At 37.9% G+C, this 16,731-nt stretch overlaps 1 protein-coding gene across 1 annotated transcript; it reads left to right on the plus strand.

Annotated features, from left to right (window-relative positions):
- The first annotated feature begins 53 nt into the window (after positions 1-53).
- hscb (HscB mitochondrial iron-sulfur cluster cochaperone) lies at positions 54-6,957 on the plus strand. Its single transcript, XM_085368695.1, has 6 exons — positions 54-506; positions 602-698; positions 4,926-5,015; positions 5,165-5,309; positions 6,553-6,600; positions 6,753-6,957. Exons 1-6 carry the CDS (start codon positions 139-141, stop codon positions 6,845-6,847), a joined length of 843 nt encoding a protein of 280 aa, XP_085224821.1. The 5' UTR covers positions 54-138; the 3' UTR covers positions 6,848-6,957.
- The last annotated feature ends 9,774 nt before the right edge of the window (positions 6,958-16,731 follow it).

Below are 16,731 nucleotides of genomic sequence, written 5' to 3' on the forward strand. Positions count from 1 at the left end.
TTACAAAACGTAGAAGAAGAACGCTCTTCTTCCTTTTTCCTTCCTTCCTGTTTTTCCGGGAAGAGATGTGTTTTGGCAGCGAACATTTCGTGTATTTATTGAGTGCACGACAGCGAGTAGTGCATTTTAATTCCAGAAATGTTGTCTGTCAACTCTTTGAGGATTGTTGGCTCATCCCGGGCTGTACTGCACTCAAGCTGGCTAACCACCAACCGAGTGCTTGTTTCTAAAGCTGTTACATGTACAGCTTACTGTATGTCTACCAGCCTCCACAGGAAGGGCACATGGCACAGCAACATGAACTTCAGAGCACTCAGAAAGGGGAGAGAGCTGTTTTACTTCACTAATCAATCCGCTTCACCCAGGAATTGCTGCACAAGTCAAATTAAATTGAACTGTTGGAATTGTAAGCATCTTCTTGACAAAAGACCTGCATTTTTCTGCGTGTCATGCAAAGCAGTGCAGCCCCCAGTAGAAGGGACATCCTACTTCAAGATCATGGATTGGTGAGTTTCTTGTTTACCTTAACATATGCCACCATCTTTAAAAGTTTTCCAAATGAATCCAGTCCATTCATTTTATCACGTGTTACCTTTTTCAGTGACTACACATTCACACTGGACACACAAAAGCTGCAGAAAACATACTTGCAGCTCCAGCGGTCTCTTCATCCAGACAACTTCAGCCAGAAATCTGTGGTAGGCAGGGGCAATGTAAGGGGGAAAGAGATCTGCTGAGTGAGATGGTCTGTGAGTCAGAGAACACTTTCCTTTCTATTAGTCGCCCTGTGACACAGGAAATTGGGTCTGACCCCTTCTCCCCATTTGTCCACTTGTGTGTGCATTTTTGTTTTGTCGTGATAATTCATTGTGACTTGGCCATGGGAGTAACTCTGGGCAAAGTAAGAAAGATGGGCTTGTTAAAAGACACTGACAAATGTAGGGCCTGGTTAGGGAACTTGGTCTGTTTTAAGCTACCAAGCAAGCTCAATTCATAGGAAGCAAGTTTAAGGAATTGTAGATGTGTAGACGAACAAGCATTTGTTTCTCAGGGAAAAGAAAAAAGGGGTATAAAATTGGGAAAAATGGACAAATCTAGTAATATAAACAGCTTTAGATGTTGAATTGCATCAGTGTAGCTGAAGGGATTCTTGGCTGCTTATTTCAGCTATGAAAACCAGGAGGCAACTCCAGTAAGCCAACATGACTTTATGTTATTTATGCTGATAATTAAACTAGTGCTTTTCCTGCTGTGAAATGTAAAATTGCCTACTAGGACCTGCGTTCCAAAACATTTTATATTATAACTGCAAAATCCAAAATGAGAAAAACAGAGGTATATTAAATATATTAAATATTTATACAGGTTAAGAAAGCAAAAGTTAACTTTGGTTTAGAAAGTTTTCATTCAATTACTCATCTTGCCTTATGAATGGACACTTTGTAACTCCTACCAGGATAAAAGGTTTCATCACAAGCTGCTAAATTGTGACTCAGGAGTCTATTTGGATAGATTAGGGAAAGTAAGTAGCTGAGATTGTTCCCCTGAAAATAATAGAGTGAAAATAGGGGGTAAGATGTTGTGACTATTAAGATGTTTTATATGCGGATTATTTTCTTTATTAGTCAAATAAATTTGGACGGTTTGGCTTAATAAGATCACTGAAACAATTACTTCATTGTCAAGACAGTCCTGATTGTGTTTGTGTATATTGACCCATTATGTAAACTCTAATTACACTAAGGAAGGTCCATGTCACCGTCTTTTTAATTTGGCCTCTGTACACCACCAAGGTAGATTTAAGATGTTTAAAACTGTCAAAATTACACTGAAATGCAAACTTTTAACTTTGATTCAATGGGTTTAATACAAAGTATTGTATTACCTGCTTTGGCATTTTCAGATCCTCCTAATTGGACAGTTGATTGACAATCACAGTCGTGGTGAGGCTGAGGTTGATTCCTTGTGTATTTTATGAAACTTTATGTAGATATAATATCTGACATTCATTCAAAGTTTTGAACTAATATCTAGTGGATTTTCACTGAAGTTCTTAATATGATGTCAGATTGCTGCGAGTAAATAGGGTCACCATAATACTGAAAAAAGAAAAGGAAAAATTAGGAAAGCACTGGCCAGCTGAATAACACCAAAAGCCTTGATGGACCATTATAAGGCAACTCTAGTAGATGGTTTACAACAAGACAACACCAACAAAACACTGGTTACACTCAAGAACAAGGAAGTCATAATAGGAAGAGAGATGGCTCATCATCTGCCAATCATGGTAGATGCAGTGTTATGGGAGGGACATAATATGCCCCACAAGTGTTTACTGATCAAGCGACCGCTACCAGAAGTAGCAGGATCTATTCTCAAGTGCAGTTTCTTCTCACGTTCACCCAAATACAGCAAATCAGACAGCACATAACAGATAAGCATACTGCAAACGCAACCCAAGAACTTCTCAAGGCAAAAGAATGGGATAATCTTCAATGGCCAAGTGAGTCACCTGATCTCAACATAGAAGAGCATGCTTTTCAGTAAATGAAGATAAAACGGAAAGGAGAGACATACAAACAAGCAGGAAGTGAGTAGTTAAGACTAGCAGAGGGTCTCAATGGGAGAAACGGCATTTGGTGATGTCCATGTTTTCTGGACTTCAGGCAGTCATCAGAAGAGAATTTTTGTCCACGTATTAAAAATCATTCTCATATTTAAAGTTATATCATCAGTTTTCCAAATTTTTTTGTGCCTTTGTTTAATCTAAAATCCACTGCAGTGGTGTACAGTAGCACGGCAGTATTTTTGTTTTATTTGTTTCCCCCCCCAGCTACAAATAGGATGATATTGTCTATTGCTCTGGAAGAGTTTTGACAAGTTGAAGAAAAATGACACAATTTTGCTGTGATGTCATCAGGGGTATTTCAGCTTGTGCTGAGAGATGGCAAATTTAGAGTTTGAAAGATAAAGATATGTACCAAGGGGAGAGGATATCTTGGAAAAACCTATCACTTGCATTATTTTGCATTATGTCACTCTGTGACATACTTTTTTTTTTTTTTTTTTGTTCATCAAAAATTAATAAGGAGCAGTATGTAGGACTAAGGCTGGGATTCTGTTCCCTTTAGACGAGCACACAGAATGCAGCTAACTTTAAGGTTATATAATTATATAGCTTTGGTTGTTCATTTGTTTACATTTTTTGCTTTAAAATCCAATTAGCTTTCATTTAGTTTCTATATTTTTGTTTTCTAAATTTCAGAATATTTAGCTGTAATTAAGTAATTAAGTTGCATATATTTAAAGGATATTTAACAGGTAGCAAATTTCTGATGTAATTAAGTTATGTAAATATCCCAGACTCAGCAAATATACAAACCAGTGCCTTCTCATGCTTGATGTTTTGACAAACTCAGCCAAATTGAGTCTGACAATGACAAATGTACAGGTAAAATCGCATAGTGGCTGGGCAGAGAAGTTCCACAGGCAAAATAAATGGTAGGTTATGTAACTGCAGAAGGTAGAACACCCATATTAGTGTCATCGAGCACAGAGGGTGTAGTTTGCAACAATATGACTACCCCTCACCTTACTGTTTGTTTGTTTTTTTTTATGGGGGGGGTTGCATCATATTTTTAGCTGAGCATACACCAGTGTGCAAACACTAATTTAATACTGAATGTTCTTTTCTTACAATAAATCCTGTACAATGGACATTTAAGAGTTCCATAACTTTGTGAGGTAAATACTAAACCACTAGAGATCTTTTTTCCATGAAATAGACAATAAAAGGAAAGAAGTTTAATTTAGGAAAGAAGTCTGATGTTTTCTTAATCTTTGCATTTGTAAATTGTCACTTCCTTTAGTTCAAAAAAGAATTTTGTGTCAGGTTTGAGGTTCCTGCCAAATCTTATTGAGCCCACAGCTCATTTACGGTGAGACTGTAAGGGTGATCACTTGCCTAACAATTTCACATAAGGAAATAAGGCTTGTCCCAGTGCATCAGTTTTAATGTGTTAGATGTTATTTTACAATGTGGTAAATAGTGTTAAAACTCCCCATTTTCCATTTCCCCCCTTGTAGATCATTAAGAAAAATGCATGGCAGTTTACGAGAATAAGCATTATGAATGCAAGATGGAGAGGAGATGTATTGCTTTGGGTGTAATTTATTCTGTACACTCAGGTGGAAAAGCGAAAGGCAGAATGTTGTCATGATATGATATGAAAGCTAAACTCATATTCAGCAGAATGTGAGAGGGGAGAGGTAGCCTAAATTGTTTCTTTATACACAACCTGTCCAATATTGTACTGAATCTGTTTTATTTATCACCACCTCTGGCCATTTTTTTCTTAATTAGACATCTTCCACCCTCAGGGGTTTGCATCATATATAGAAAAGTCATTACTTATATGAGGCAGCCACCTACTGCATTGGTTGTTATTAGAGAAACAGCCTCACGCGATGGGCCCATGGGTCAGAGCTTCCGACTATTGATTTTCACCAGAGCCGACAGACCTGATAGCTGCAAAATGTTCTCAGATCTGCCAACCATTTCGGAGCTCTCACCCCCGCTCCCACCCAAACCTCACATCTTGTTTCCGCACATTTGTCATGTCAAACTCACACCTGCATCTCCTGAAGGGTCCCAAACTGCTTGACTGCAAGAGTTGATGCATGTCATACAGATAATTATCAGTATCATAAAGGTTTTTGACAATGCTATAGATTGCGATTGCAAAGTGTAAAATCACTCACATTTTCTGTGAATATTGTAAAGGTTCATTCTTTCAAATCCATAGCAATACAAATAAAAACAAAACATTATAATACAGCCTTGCTTTTCCTTTTTAATAAATGATTTTGGATTGAACTTGCTATGCTTAGAAATAATCCTAACACAACACATCCCTCTTTTGCAGAAAGAACAGGAGTATTCAGAAAGCCAGTCTGCTCTCGTTAACAAAGCATACGGCACTCTGCTTAAGCCTTTGAGTCGTGGTCTTTATATGGTGAGTTTCAAATCTCTGATTTAACTTGTAGCAAAATTCGTAATTACAAGGTCTGTCTGTGTGATCACGTTCGTCACCATTTGGCAGTCAAGACTGGTGTCTTACATCTAAAGGAGCAACCTTTGACAGATTCCCATCATATGTTTCAGCTGGAACTAGAGGGAATGAATATAGAAGAGGGCACAGACTCTGGAGCTGATTCAAATTTTCTAATGAAGCTGATGGAGATTAATGAGGCCCTCGATGAAGCACAGGCTCCAGAAGAGGCCATTATGATTGGCCGAGATATAAAAGGTAAACAAGTTGTTATTTTAACTTTACTTAAGTAGATTTCTAGCAAGTGGTTTGCCTAATGTAGCAAAAGTGGATGTGTAATGTACATTTTTCTGCATGTCAGATGTATCTACTTCAGTCTAAATCGTCAGTTATTAAAGTGTGAGATGAGAATCACTTAATGGCTGAACTGCACACATGCTTGATTTTAAGGGTCAAGGTTGCAATCCCTTAGATTTCAGCTCTGGTCTATCTGGAAACACCTGTGGTTACCATAGTAACCTCAAGTGCAGTGTAGCACTACATCTAACACTCCTCAAGGAGCTACTCTTGTCAGAAATACAACAGAGAAGCAAGGGATTTACCCATTTTCACAGCAACCAAACAGACCAGCACTGGTGGAGTGCATATGTAGGCAGATTGAATCCAAGGTGAGAATGACATGAACAATGAAATATAGTAAATGAAAAGGTCATTAAACACTGAATACACAGTAATTACTCAGAATCATTAATGCAGAATAAATACTAAAAATGAACAGGATAAAAAAAAAAAAAACTGGATTATGGAAGAATGTACTCGTGTCCCAGGAAATGCAGTGTGAGCAGCTTTGAATTTCTCATTGTGATTCAAAACTGCTCACGCTGAAGGTGTCACGAGAAAAACATTTTTAAATGTCAATTGTAGTGCAAAACGCTCAGCATAATGTATGTCTGTTTGCTACTGCAAGGGGCTTTATACATGGCAGACAGCAGTCTCCACACGCCGCTATCTATTAGTCCTTAAAGACAATGTCCCTATACAATTGTTTTGGATTTTTCAAACAGAGCCAGTTGCTGGTTGATGGAGCAGATACAATTGTGTGCCTTCAGATTCAATTCAGTATAGCTCACATCATGCCGCATGTGGCAGAACTTGCAGATTTTGATGAGTTTTTATTGAGCTTAAGGATGATTAAAATTTAACCTTGTCTCTGAAGAGGACAAATCATAGGATATTAGGAAATGTGCTTGTCCAATGGGAACAGTTTCACTGACTACAGTAGTTTTTAATTTGCCCCCAATTTTACATAACAAATGACCCATTACATTACAGAAACAGTCATAATTGCCTCCCAGTAAAGTCAGTACGTGACAGACTTGCCTATGTGTATAGAATCTGTACAGTTTCTAAGTAGATCTCTTCACTGTGAATAAACAGCACCACGTGTGGGGTATGTTGTAAACACGTGCAGATATAGAACTTGCCTTTTCCTTACCTGCAGGAAAACTGGCAGACTTGACAGCGCATATAGATGCTGCTCTTCGTAAAGGTAATAATATTCAGATGCTGCTTTGAAACAGTGTCTATTCCTCCCACTCATTCTTCTTTGTGTGTTTTGTAATCTAGTTGAAGCTTCCCTTTAAGTCACTGAGTGAGTCATTGATTAAACCTCCTTTTTCACCCTCTTTCTTTCTTTTTCAGGAGAGCTACAGGCCGCAAAAGCAATACTTGTCCAAATGAAATACTATGCAAACATTGAAGAGAAAGTAAAGGAAAAACTTTCAGAATTCCTGTAGTTTTCTCACTATTTAAACCACTTTATGAAACATTTTTGACACTTTGTGCAATTCTATACAGAACATTTTAATCTATTGTACATTTATCTTGGGAGCATGTAATGGTATTTTTAAAGATGAATAATAAAACTTTACTTGTAATGCATTATCTACAGTTGCATTAATGGTAATAATTGCTTTTTTTCCCAATGGAAAAACTATAGATATATATCTGTAATTGGATGAGTACAATATCTCCCTTGAATTCCACTAATTTCACAAGGCTAATTGTATCAACTTGTACCTAATGTGTCATTAAATATGACAGAGATCTATAATTGGCTCTGATTAAAATGCTGCTCTGAGTGTTTATATGATTATCCTGCCTATCAGTTCAGCTTTTTGTCATGTGGGGCTCACACATAGATGAACGATCCCCACACAGTTCCTCGGAGTACCTTTAGGTGGAGACATAACACCTTAACAATCATAAAGAAAACCAATACTTGGTGTACAAGCCAGATATAAGACCAGAAGGAAGCCCTTAATTGAGGCGGACAACCTTATGAATTATTAATGGTTGTTTCATATGTCACTTTAATGCTATGATAATCAGGATGACCCCCACTGAATGACGATTATTTGATGAATCTAAGATTCCTGCTCTGTCATTTATAGCTCATAAAATGAATGTAAATAGCCCCTGCACACCTGTGTCAGCAGCGTACTGGTGCATGCATCAGAATGCAAATTCATGCACCTTCACATACACATGCTTTCATTTTTCATTTTTTTTTAATGTAATAGAGAAAAATCCTCATAATTTTGTAATTACAAATTGGAGTTCAAATCACATGTAGAAAGATACTGATAGAGGTGTAACTACTCTGACATATGTGGTGAGGCACTTCATCTGAGAGAGCCATTAGCTCACATATCCTGTAAAAAATATCATTTGTATATACTAGGATCACACACTAAACTGTATGTGTATGAATAGTTTTACTCTTTTTTTTTTTTTTTTTTTTTTTCTGTGTGTGACAGTCCTCCGGAACATCCTACTGTAACACATCCTGACTGGTGGTTTATCAAGTCTGGAACAACAGTGTCATACGTCTGAGGCTGTTTGGGTTTTTTAAACTATGGCGAAGCAGTTTCCTTAATGCACATGGATAGACAATGAATTAAACAGCAACTACGGTGCCTTTAAATTAATGAGAAAATGTGATCGACTAACAGTGAGGCCACTGCTGTCTCCCAGAAGTTGCTGAAATTGAGTTTGAAAGAGAAGAAAGAAGGGAAAAAACTCACTACAGGCGAGCTGTGAAATTGACTTGGATGGGATGGCTTGGCAAAGGACCTAGGTACATGTGACCACTGTGCAGCTTCTGGAATGAGTTAGGTCAGCTTCAGGCGCACTACATAATGTGCTGCTGCTGATGGAGTGTTTACTAGTTATGCTGCACTGGTTTAATCCAACAGTTATATTGAGGTCTACATGACCCAGGACATAGAATTCCCCTTAGTTACTGTAATGGTTGTACATCTGGCAAAATAAGCTTTTTTGATTTCAAGATTTCGATGACATGGGAAGATACCGCTGTTATGTGTGGTCACTAAATATGAAGTTCCAGCCTGTAGCTGGTCAGCTTAACTAAAGGTTTTCAAGAAAAAAGTAGTGCAAACTTGGCATCTCCCAGTTATTTGTCTGCTCAATTTTTTAAAGCAATTTTTTAAGCATTGTTCAGTTATCTAATCTAGAATCACCAGTCACATCGGACACAGTTTTTTATATATATTTTTTAAATTCAGACTTGTGAATTCTACCTTTTTTGTTTTTGTGAAATTCTCTCACATTCAAAATTTTAAGACCCATGTCTCTTTTTTCATATCTCTGGATTTGCATATAGGGGTAAAAGAAGAATAGCTATCCTGGTTTTGTCCCAAAGAAATAAAATTAGCTCGCCATCGCCTTTTACTTTGTCTCTCAGTGTTTTAATCGTCAGAAATACCAGTGTACAGTTTAACTAGATGATATGTTCTGGATATGTACTTGCACAGTGACAGCACATAGACTGTTACTTTGATTCGATTCCAAAGCAACCGAAGGCAATGTGTCTCTTTTCTCCCCCAAATTTATGCAAGCAAAGTTAACTAGCTCCTGGCTATAGTTTAATACTTAAAGGATCCACATAAGAGTGATATAAATCTTCTTGTCAAACTCTTAGCAAGAAAGCAGATGTGTACGTCCCAAAATTTCAAAATATTCTTTAAATTCTGTTGCAGTAATAATGAGATGCGTACTAAAAAGTAATACTTTTGCTGATCTAAAGTCAAATGATAGACGATGCTTATTTTGTACTCCAGGCAAGTGTTTCACTTGATTTTAGAATATCAAAAGCCTCTAAAATTGTGACTAATACTGGTTGTAGTCAGAGCGTAATTCATCTCCGTATTAGCTTAGCATAAATATCACAACAAGATTAATATATCACAATGTTGTCATAATCCCATTAAACTGCAAAGGTAGTGAGCCATTGCAGCACTTTTGACTAAAACCTACTGGAAAAATCCCTCATTACATCATCTTTGGCTTGCAACGAAGGAGTATAAACACCCAAGGATTCCATATAGACCTTCAGCTATGGATGTAAACAGTCAGCAGATAAAGGTCTGAGTGACAAAGGTCAAAACCAGTAGAGGATGACTCAATGGAGCAACGCTCTTTTCTGCTCACAGCTGAGCAGAAGTCTTTATGATCCTCACCCCTCTGCTTAGCTTGTGTGTGACTCATCCGCTGAGTGTCAGTCCCATCATCCCGCAGACACCTCAAGCCTGCTGCGTGTATCCTACTTGTGTCTCACAAAGTAGTAATACCATTATAATCTACCACCATTAGGCTTTCTTCCCACTCTCAATTTAGTGTGTTTTCTGTTGTTTGCCTCATTCTTTTAATAACTGGAGTCTCTGTGTCATAAAAGAGAGTCTCTAAGCTATAGCTTACTTAAAACATGCTGCTCTATAAAATGTTCTCTTTGAATATTTGGATCGGGACTGTCCACACTTACTGGCCACTTCATTAGGTACATCTGCACAACTGCTTGTTCATGCAAATATCTAATCAGCGATGGAAGAAGATATACAGATGTCTCTGAATACTTCGCCTATTGAACCTTCAAGCAGATGGGTTATGTCAGTTAAGAACAGGAAACCGAGGATACAGTTTGCATGAGCTCACCAAAGCTGGACAAGTGCAGATTGGAAAAATGTTGCCTAATCTGATTAGTCCACTGCGACATTTGGTGGAAGGGTCAGAATTTGGCATAAACAACATGAAAACATGGATCCATCCTGCCTAGTATCAGTAGTTCAGGCTACTACTAGTGGTGTAATAGTGTGAGAGAATGGCCACTTTGAACATTTTGGGCCACTTAGTAGCAATTGAGCATCATTTAAAAGCCATAGCCAACTGTATTGTTGTTGCCCATGTCTATCCATTTGTGACCACGGGGTATCCGTCTTGTAATGGCTGCTTTCAGCAGGGTAACACGCCACGTCACAAAGCTCAAAATCATCTCAAACTGGTTTCAAGCTGGTGAATCTGACATTAAGTTCTCTGTAGTCAAATGGCCCCACAAGCAGCAGATCTCAATCTACCAGAGCACCTTTGGGATGTGGTGAAAAGGGAGATTCACATCATCGATGCTATCATGTCAATATGGATCCAAATCTATGCGGAAATATTTCCAGAAACGTATTGAGCCTGTGCCAAAAATGGGTCTAACCCAAACAAGCAAGGTGTATGCAATAAAGTAGGTGTCAAGTGTAAATTAATTATATAATCATTATGTTATAACTTTCATATTGCTTACTTGCACACACACATTACCCTTTCAGAATACTCATTTAAATGTACGAAGAATGTTATTTATTTTGAGTGGATGGAAACCGTCATTGGTGACAAGTAGATATAATTTCTTTTTTCTGTAGTACACAGTAAGTCCTTTCCCTATGTACTGCTAAATGGGAGGGAGGAGGAAATCAATGAGATCAGAATCATAAGGGCATTCATACAATGTAAATCACCTTTCAACATATATCATGAAAAAGTCCGTTCAAACGCCAAAAGCACACTGCAGTGAATCAGCACTGATGATACCTGTTCTGCCTGCCAGTGTTATCCAATGCTCTGTATGTTTGCCAATGTTTGTCTCCATCAAGAGACCACACATAGCTAAAATAAAAACAATACTAATACTCTTTGTCATAGAGTATATCAGCAAAACTGTTAACTCTCCTGGCTTTAAACTAACAAAGGAAGGTGGATATGCTGCACTTATTATGTCATATAATTAGGGCTGAACGATTATGGAAAATAATCTAATTGCGATTTTTTGCCCCAATATTGCGATTGCGATGCGATATGCGATTATTTTTTAAGGTCTTTGTCTTCTGTATTATTAAACAAAGACAAGCAATACATCATATAGTATGGCCAATACTATATTACATTAATTTTAAACTGTTCTTTCCTGGAAGACAGACCTCTGTTATGATGACATGAGGTGATGCATGAATTGATGACTGACATTTTTATTTAACTTCTTCAATCACAACAGTATATTTGAACATACACAATAGTTTATTTTTAGCTTACAAACATCTGAGCATAAAGTGCTGACAAGGAACCCTGGTGTAAACATTAAAATGAAAGTCAGTACAATGTGCAGATTGCAGAAATATACATAAAAAAAATCAGTGGCTTTACCACACTCAGTTTTTCGACATCTGTGAACTACTAGACAGTCATTCAATTAAAAAATAATATTAAATAAATAAAACTAATAAATAAAAAATACACACATCTTACTGATCTCTGCAGTCAGTAACATTACACATAAAGTGCAAACATAATAGCAATTGTATAAACACACACACAAACACGCCTTTAAAATTTAAAGGCGTGAAATTGGACGGTCTAGTTCTGATTAGCGTCACCGCTGTCTCGGTGGAGTTTAATAAACTCGGCCGTCTGCTTCTTGCTATCTAAAATATAACCAGACACTGGTGTAAATTCTCGACTGTCTCATACTTCTGTTTAATAAGTTTTCTGTTTGACGTTTAGTCAGCTGTGTGAAAACCAAGGAGGAACCCACCCGGGGAATTAATAAAGTTTTATTTTATCTAATCTAATAACTTTAATCTCAGCCAAACCGATTTACTCACGAACAAACAAAACACTGAAAAAAGCCCAACAATAACATTTTTAGGTTGTCTAAGTGACTTATATATTACGTTTAACCCGAGCAGCGAAACTCCGCGGTGATCTGAAAATGATGTGCCGGGAGTTGTGCCGTTCTCGGCCGCATCAGTAACCCTCGAGCTCCCGGCTAGCTGTCGAGCTGGTGGGTAGCAGACGCCTCTGAAAACGTCGAAGCACTTTTGCAAATATGGGATATCTTGATAAACCGAGCAGATATTTGATGTTTACACAACTACTTTCTCGCCTGAAAATATGTTAAAAGTTTATTTTGTGACCCAGAAAGATTAGTATGAGTAATTTTAAAACTTAGTAGCGGCCGCCATTGCTGGAAACTGGAGTTTGGCTGGGCCGCGCTATGAATTCTGGGATATGGTAGTAATTTGGACAGCCTTCGGCGCGTCGCTGTGACGTAATCGGTCTACAAATGCGGCCTCAGGAGGATGCAGCCCATGAATTTGGACATGTCCAGAGTATAATCGCAGCCTTTGCGGTTAGAAAATTGCACTTGATCATGTCGCGATATTATCGCAAATGCGATATATCGTTCAGCCCTACATATAATGTGATGTGTATACATCAGTCAGGTATAATGCTAATTGTGAGGCTAAGATGGTCTATTTTTTAAACACACTGTTAATAACATGAGAGTTTTTTTTATTGTACATAGTATAAAATGGCTAGTTTCTGTATTCAAGCTTGGGTCAAGTGAGAGACTTGTAATACCAATTGCAGAGACCCTGTTGGTGGGTTAAACACTGATAATAAGTTTTCACACTCTGTGGTGTATGAAATTCTAATTTCAAATGTCCTTTGTTAAAAAGGTACTTTATGATTCCAATCTCATCTTTCATCCTTTCAAACTCTGTTTAAAATTCATGCAAAGACATGCAAAGACTGAGAAAAGATTTGTGCCTGTCACCACCGACTTAGGTTCCACTGATTGCATTGAAGTTTTCTGTATAATTAATGTGTTTTTGGTTTTGTTATTTTCTTTCTAAAATTTTCTTTTTTTGTTGTTATCGGTGCATTTTGCATGTCAGAGCCCGTCTGCGACCCTGAACTGAATAAGTAGTTACAAGGATGTATGAATGGACAAAGAGCTGTAGAATTTTTCTGAGGCAATGTAAAAAGTTGAAACACAACAGCTCAAGAAATGAAATTCCTGAAGTCAGTATTTTACACAAAAGTACCCACGAATTATGAAGCACAGCAGTAATGTTCTGTTTTATCTGAACTTGCACCAGCATTTTATATTAAACATGAGCAACAGAAGTTTGTAGCACGATACGAATACTGTAATAATATTTTTTCCCTCTGCTTTTTAAATATGTGGGAAGCTTGCATCACCTTCCTCATTGATTGTCTCAGTTTTCTGCTCCTTGTTTCATTTTATCTTCAGCTTTTATGGCAAATCGGTTCATTGAATCTTTGGATGTGATATCTCACACAGCCTAGATTGCCTTGCTTTTCCTCATTGAATGTAATTATAAGTTAAATCAGAACACACTTTGACAATAACTGCCTTTGTTCTCAGCTACGTGTTTGTGGGGAGAATTCCCAGAGGTTGAATCCTTGCTGCAGCAGACTAAGCTTTTGATATAGGCCCTGCCGGGAGATTTCTGATGGGATCTGTGCTCTCCTCAGCAATATGAGGGAAAAGCTCGAGCATTTAGACACAGTGTTTTTGTGTGTTTGTGCACACATGGTTGTATGTGTATCTTCAAATCCCTCTGACTTCTAAGAATGGGGTATTGGCTTGCCAAAAAGCACCAGTCAAGTAATCCCCTTATCAACTGCCCTGTGAAGGACCTCTTGTCACACATATTCCTTCAAATGATTTTTGGTTTGATGGGGTGCATTGCACCTGTCAAATACACGTGCTTCTTCTCATTGCAATTTCTTTTTTAAATGATTCACACAACTTAGATTAGCCTAGTCTCCCACTGGTGCATATTAGGTTTGTCTTGTTAATTAGCTACACAATTTGTGAACCAGTCAACATGGTCTGTAGAAAACTTAGTAATTGGGTCACCATAACCTAGCTGAAATGGAAAGGTGTGATCTTTCTAGTAAAGTGCTTATACAGGAAGCTTGTTTCAAACTGCACATTCGTCATATCCCATATGTTACAGCTGCATTTTCTTACCCCTAAACGTGTGGGTATGCAAAAACAGAAGAAGAAGACACAATGCATTTACGTCAAATAAGCCAATAAAAACAAATATCAAATATCTGCTATGTTTACAACATTTCTCCCACTCAGATGAGAAATCTCAGTGGAAAAAGTGGGATCCGCTTTTAATTAAACATCTGTGAAGCAGGAGGCTGCATGTGGATCTGCAAGTTAAGAGAAATTTTTAGGCGCACGGCTGTCCCATTGAAACACCAGGAGATATTCCTTCAGAAGGCTCCTTTGTGGCTTTTGAGTTTGCAAAGCCTTTGAAGGAAAAGAACCAGGGGTTTTAAACAAGGTGTATGCATGTGGATGCACAGATCAGCCATTCACTTTCAGCTGAGTGCAGAGCAAAACACTTGCCTCTGGTGAGATCGCTCTCCTCACCTTATCTCCTGTCGTACACTGCAGACACTTCCTGCTGCCTATCTTACAGCAATCACATTGTCCTCGGTTCAGATCTAGCCTGTTAGTTTCTCATCTCATCTGAATACCATAGGCAGTATTGTGTTTCGTTGCCTAACCGAGCTCTGGATTCCCTTCTGAAAACTCAAGTGGCTTAAAATTTTGACCGAGCTGTGTAAACTAAGAAATGCACTCTTTGAACTGATTTTATGTGGTACACGGCACTCAAAAATCTGTCAAAAAATGTTTTAGTGCAACTTTGGTAAGCTACAAAGCCGCACTGCTCGATGGATTGTTTTGAGCATTATGGCTACCATAGTCAGGAGCCTCGCAGAGGAATCCGGGTGCAAAACTCTTTCCGCTTCAGGTTCCAAAGTCAAACGAACACTGCAGCATCACTGAGAGTTAAAAACTGTCTAATTCTTTCATCTTTAATAAAATGATCAATGTTGCTGCTTTAACAGGTGTAACAATGAAGTTTAACATCCAAGCATCCATGAAAACAGAATGTATTAAATTTAACGGAGTTAGAAGTTAGCAAAAAGTTAGCTCACTAGTTTCTACCTAAACATGATATACCATGTTCTGAAAGAGAGATTTGTGAAAAAATTTAAATGTACAGCTTTGCTATCACTTCCAACATAAATGAAGACAGGAAACTAAACAGCAGTGACGTCTGTAGGGTTACTGAAGTTGGGCTACCTTGGTATATAATGATGTGCTTTGTGATCGCTAGCAACACAGCTATGTTAGCATAACATAAACAGTGAAGCTGGAGAATGAATGCTAACTTTTTTCAGTGTTGCCAACTCCTCAGTAAGGAAAATCACTGTTGGCTATCCTAAAAGTCGCTAGAAGTCGCTAAATGACGTCCTCACCTAATTTGCATAATTTGTCCTGCATATGTAATTGTATCAGTAGCTGTAGCTGTAGGAGAGAGACATAACATCGTGGAAGAGACAAAGTGATTAAAAAAAACACACACACACTAAAAGCATTTAGAATATATAGAATATTTTTAGAACTACAAATTAAAATTTTCTTTCTCTTTTCTTATTATTGTTTTCAGTAATTCCAACCCTCCTCCTTTATCCGGACTTGGGACCGGCAAAGTGACCCAAAATAGGCACTCTGGCGGAGTAACTTTTTTTGTGTGTGTCTTTTTAAGTAGTTTTAAACCTTGTCATCCACAAAAAGTAACAGTAAAAGAAGAACATTTTTAACCATTATCAATCAAAATGGACATAGCAGCCAGCCAGCGGCTTCGCTCATGCGGGATTAATTTGCAGTTTGTAGCATAGGGGTGAATATCTCCTACTCTGACATCAGCTGGGGGCGACTGCTGCATGAGGACTACCTGCCACCTATAGTATTTAGTATTTATTACTTAACTATATAACCATGTTAAGATGAAATGGTGGACTATGACCACAGTTAAATGATCATAATGGCTGTTTGTTACTTCCTTCTAAAACAACATGTTGAAGTTTCCACTTTAAAATGATTTCTTTTCAAACACACTCTATTCACAACATCAAACAGTTGGAGTTAGAAAGCTCCATTTTAAAGTTATCATGCTGCCGACTTTCATCACATTCTTCACACCACATTAGGCCACTGTTACAACTATATACTATAACAATATACGCTGTTTTTACATGGATAAGAAAACTGAGCAGTGTTATGGTTTCTGTTTAAGATAATGGCTCTACACATCATAGAGTCCTCGTTGTCACTTCTTCGTAAAATTGAACTGAAGTGAAAGCATTTATTGTAAATAGCCCAACCTTTTATAGATTGTAAGCTGCATTGGTGAGGCTCGGTAAGCTTCCCCAGACAGTGTGAATGCTAATGTGCAATCTTCAAGTTAAAAGACATCACACTGAGGCTCAGCTTTACTGCGTGTGGGCCAGCCAAGATTCATTTTCGAGGGGAAGGAAGACAAGATGATTGCATTGTAGTGCAGGTACAAACCAATTCTGTGCTTTGAAAACAAAATTCTGTCACTGACTTTTATTACTATGCAGGAATTCAGCCAGATCCCTGCACCTGTGGCAGTATTAT

The sequence above is a fragment of the Diplotaxodon limnothrissa genome, linkage group LG12, assembly GCF_057381915.1.
Source record: "Diplotaxodon limnothrissa isolate DT_005_m linkage group LG12, D_limnothrissa_male_GT1.1, whole genome shotgun sequence".
In the NCBI taxonomy this organism is placed as follows: domain Eukaryota; kingdom Metazoa; phylum Chordata; class Actinopteri; order Cichliformes; family Cichlidae; genus Diplotaxodon; species Diplotaxodon limnothrissa.

Coding starts and splice junctions, on each gene's coding strand:
- hscb (XM_085368695.1), top strand. CDS start 139: ATGTTGTCTGTCAACTCTTTGAGGATTGTTGGCTCATCCCGGGCTGTA. Junction 507..601: donor TACTTCAAGATCATGGATTG/GTGAGTTTCTTG, acceptor TACCTTTTTCAG/TGACTACACATTCACACTGG. Junction 6,601..6,752: donor AGATGCTGCTCTTCGTAAAG/GTAATAATATTC, acceptor TTTCTTTTTCAG/GAGAGCTACAGGCCGCAAAA.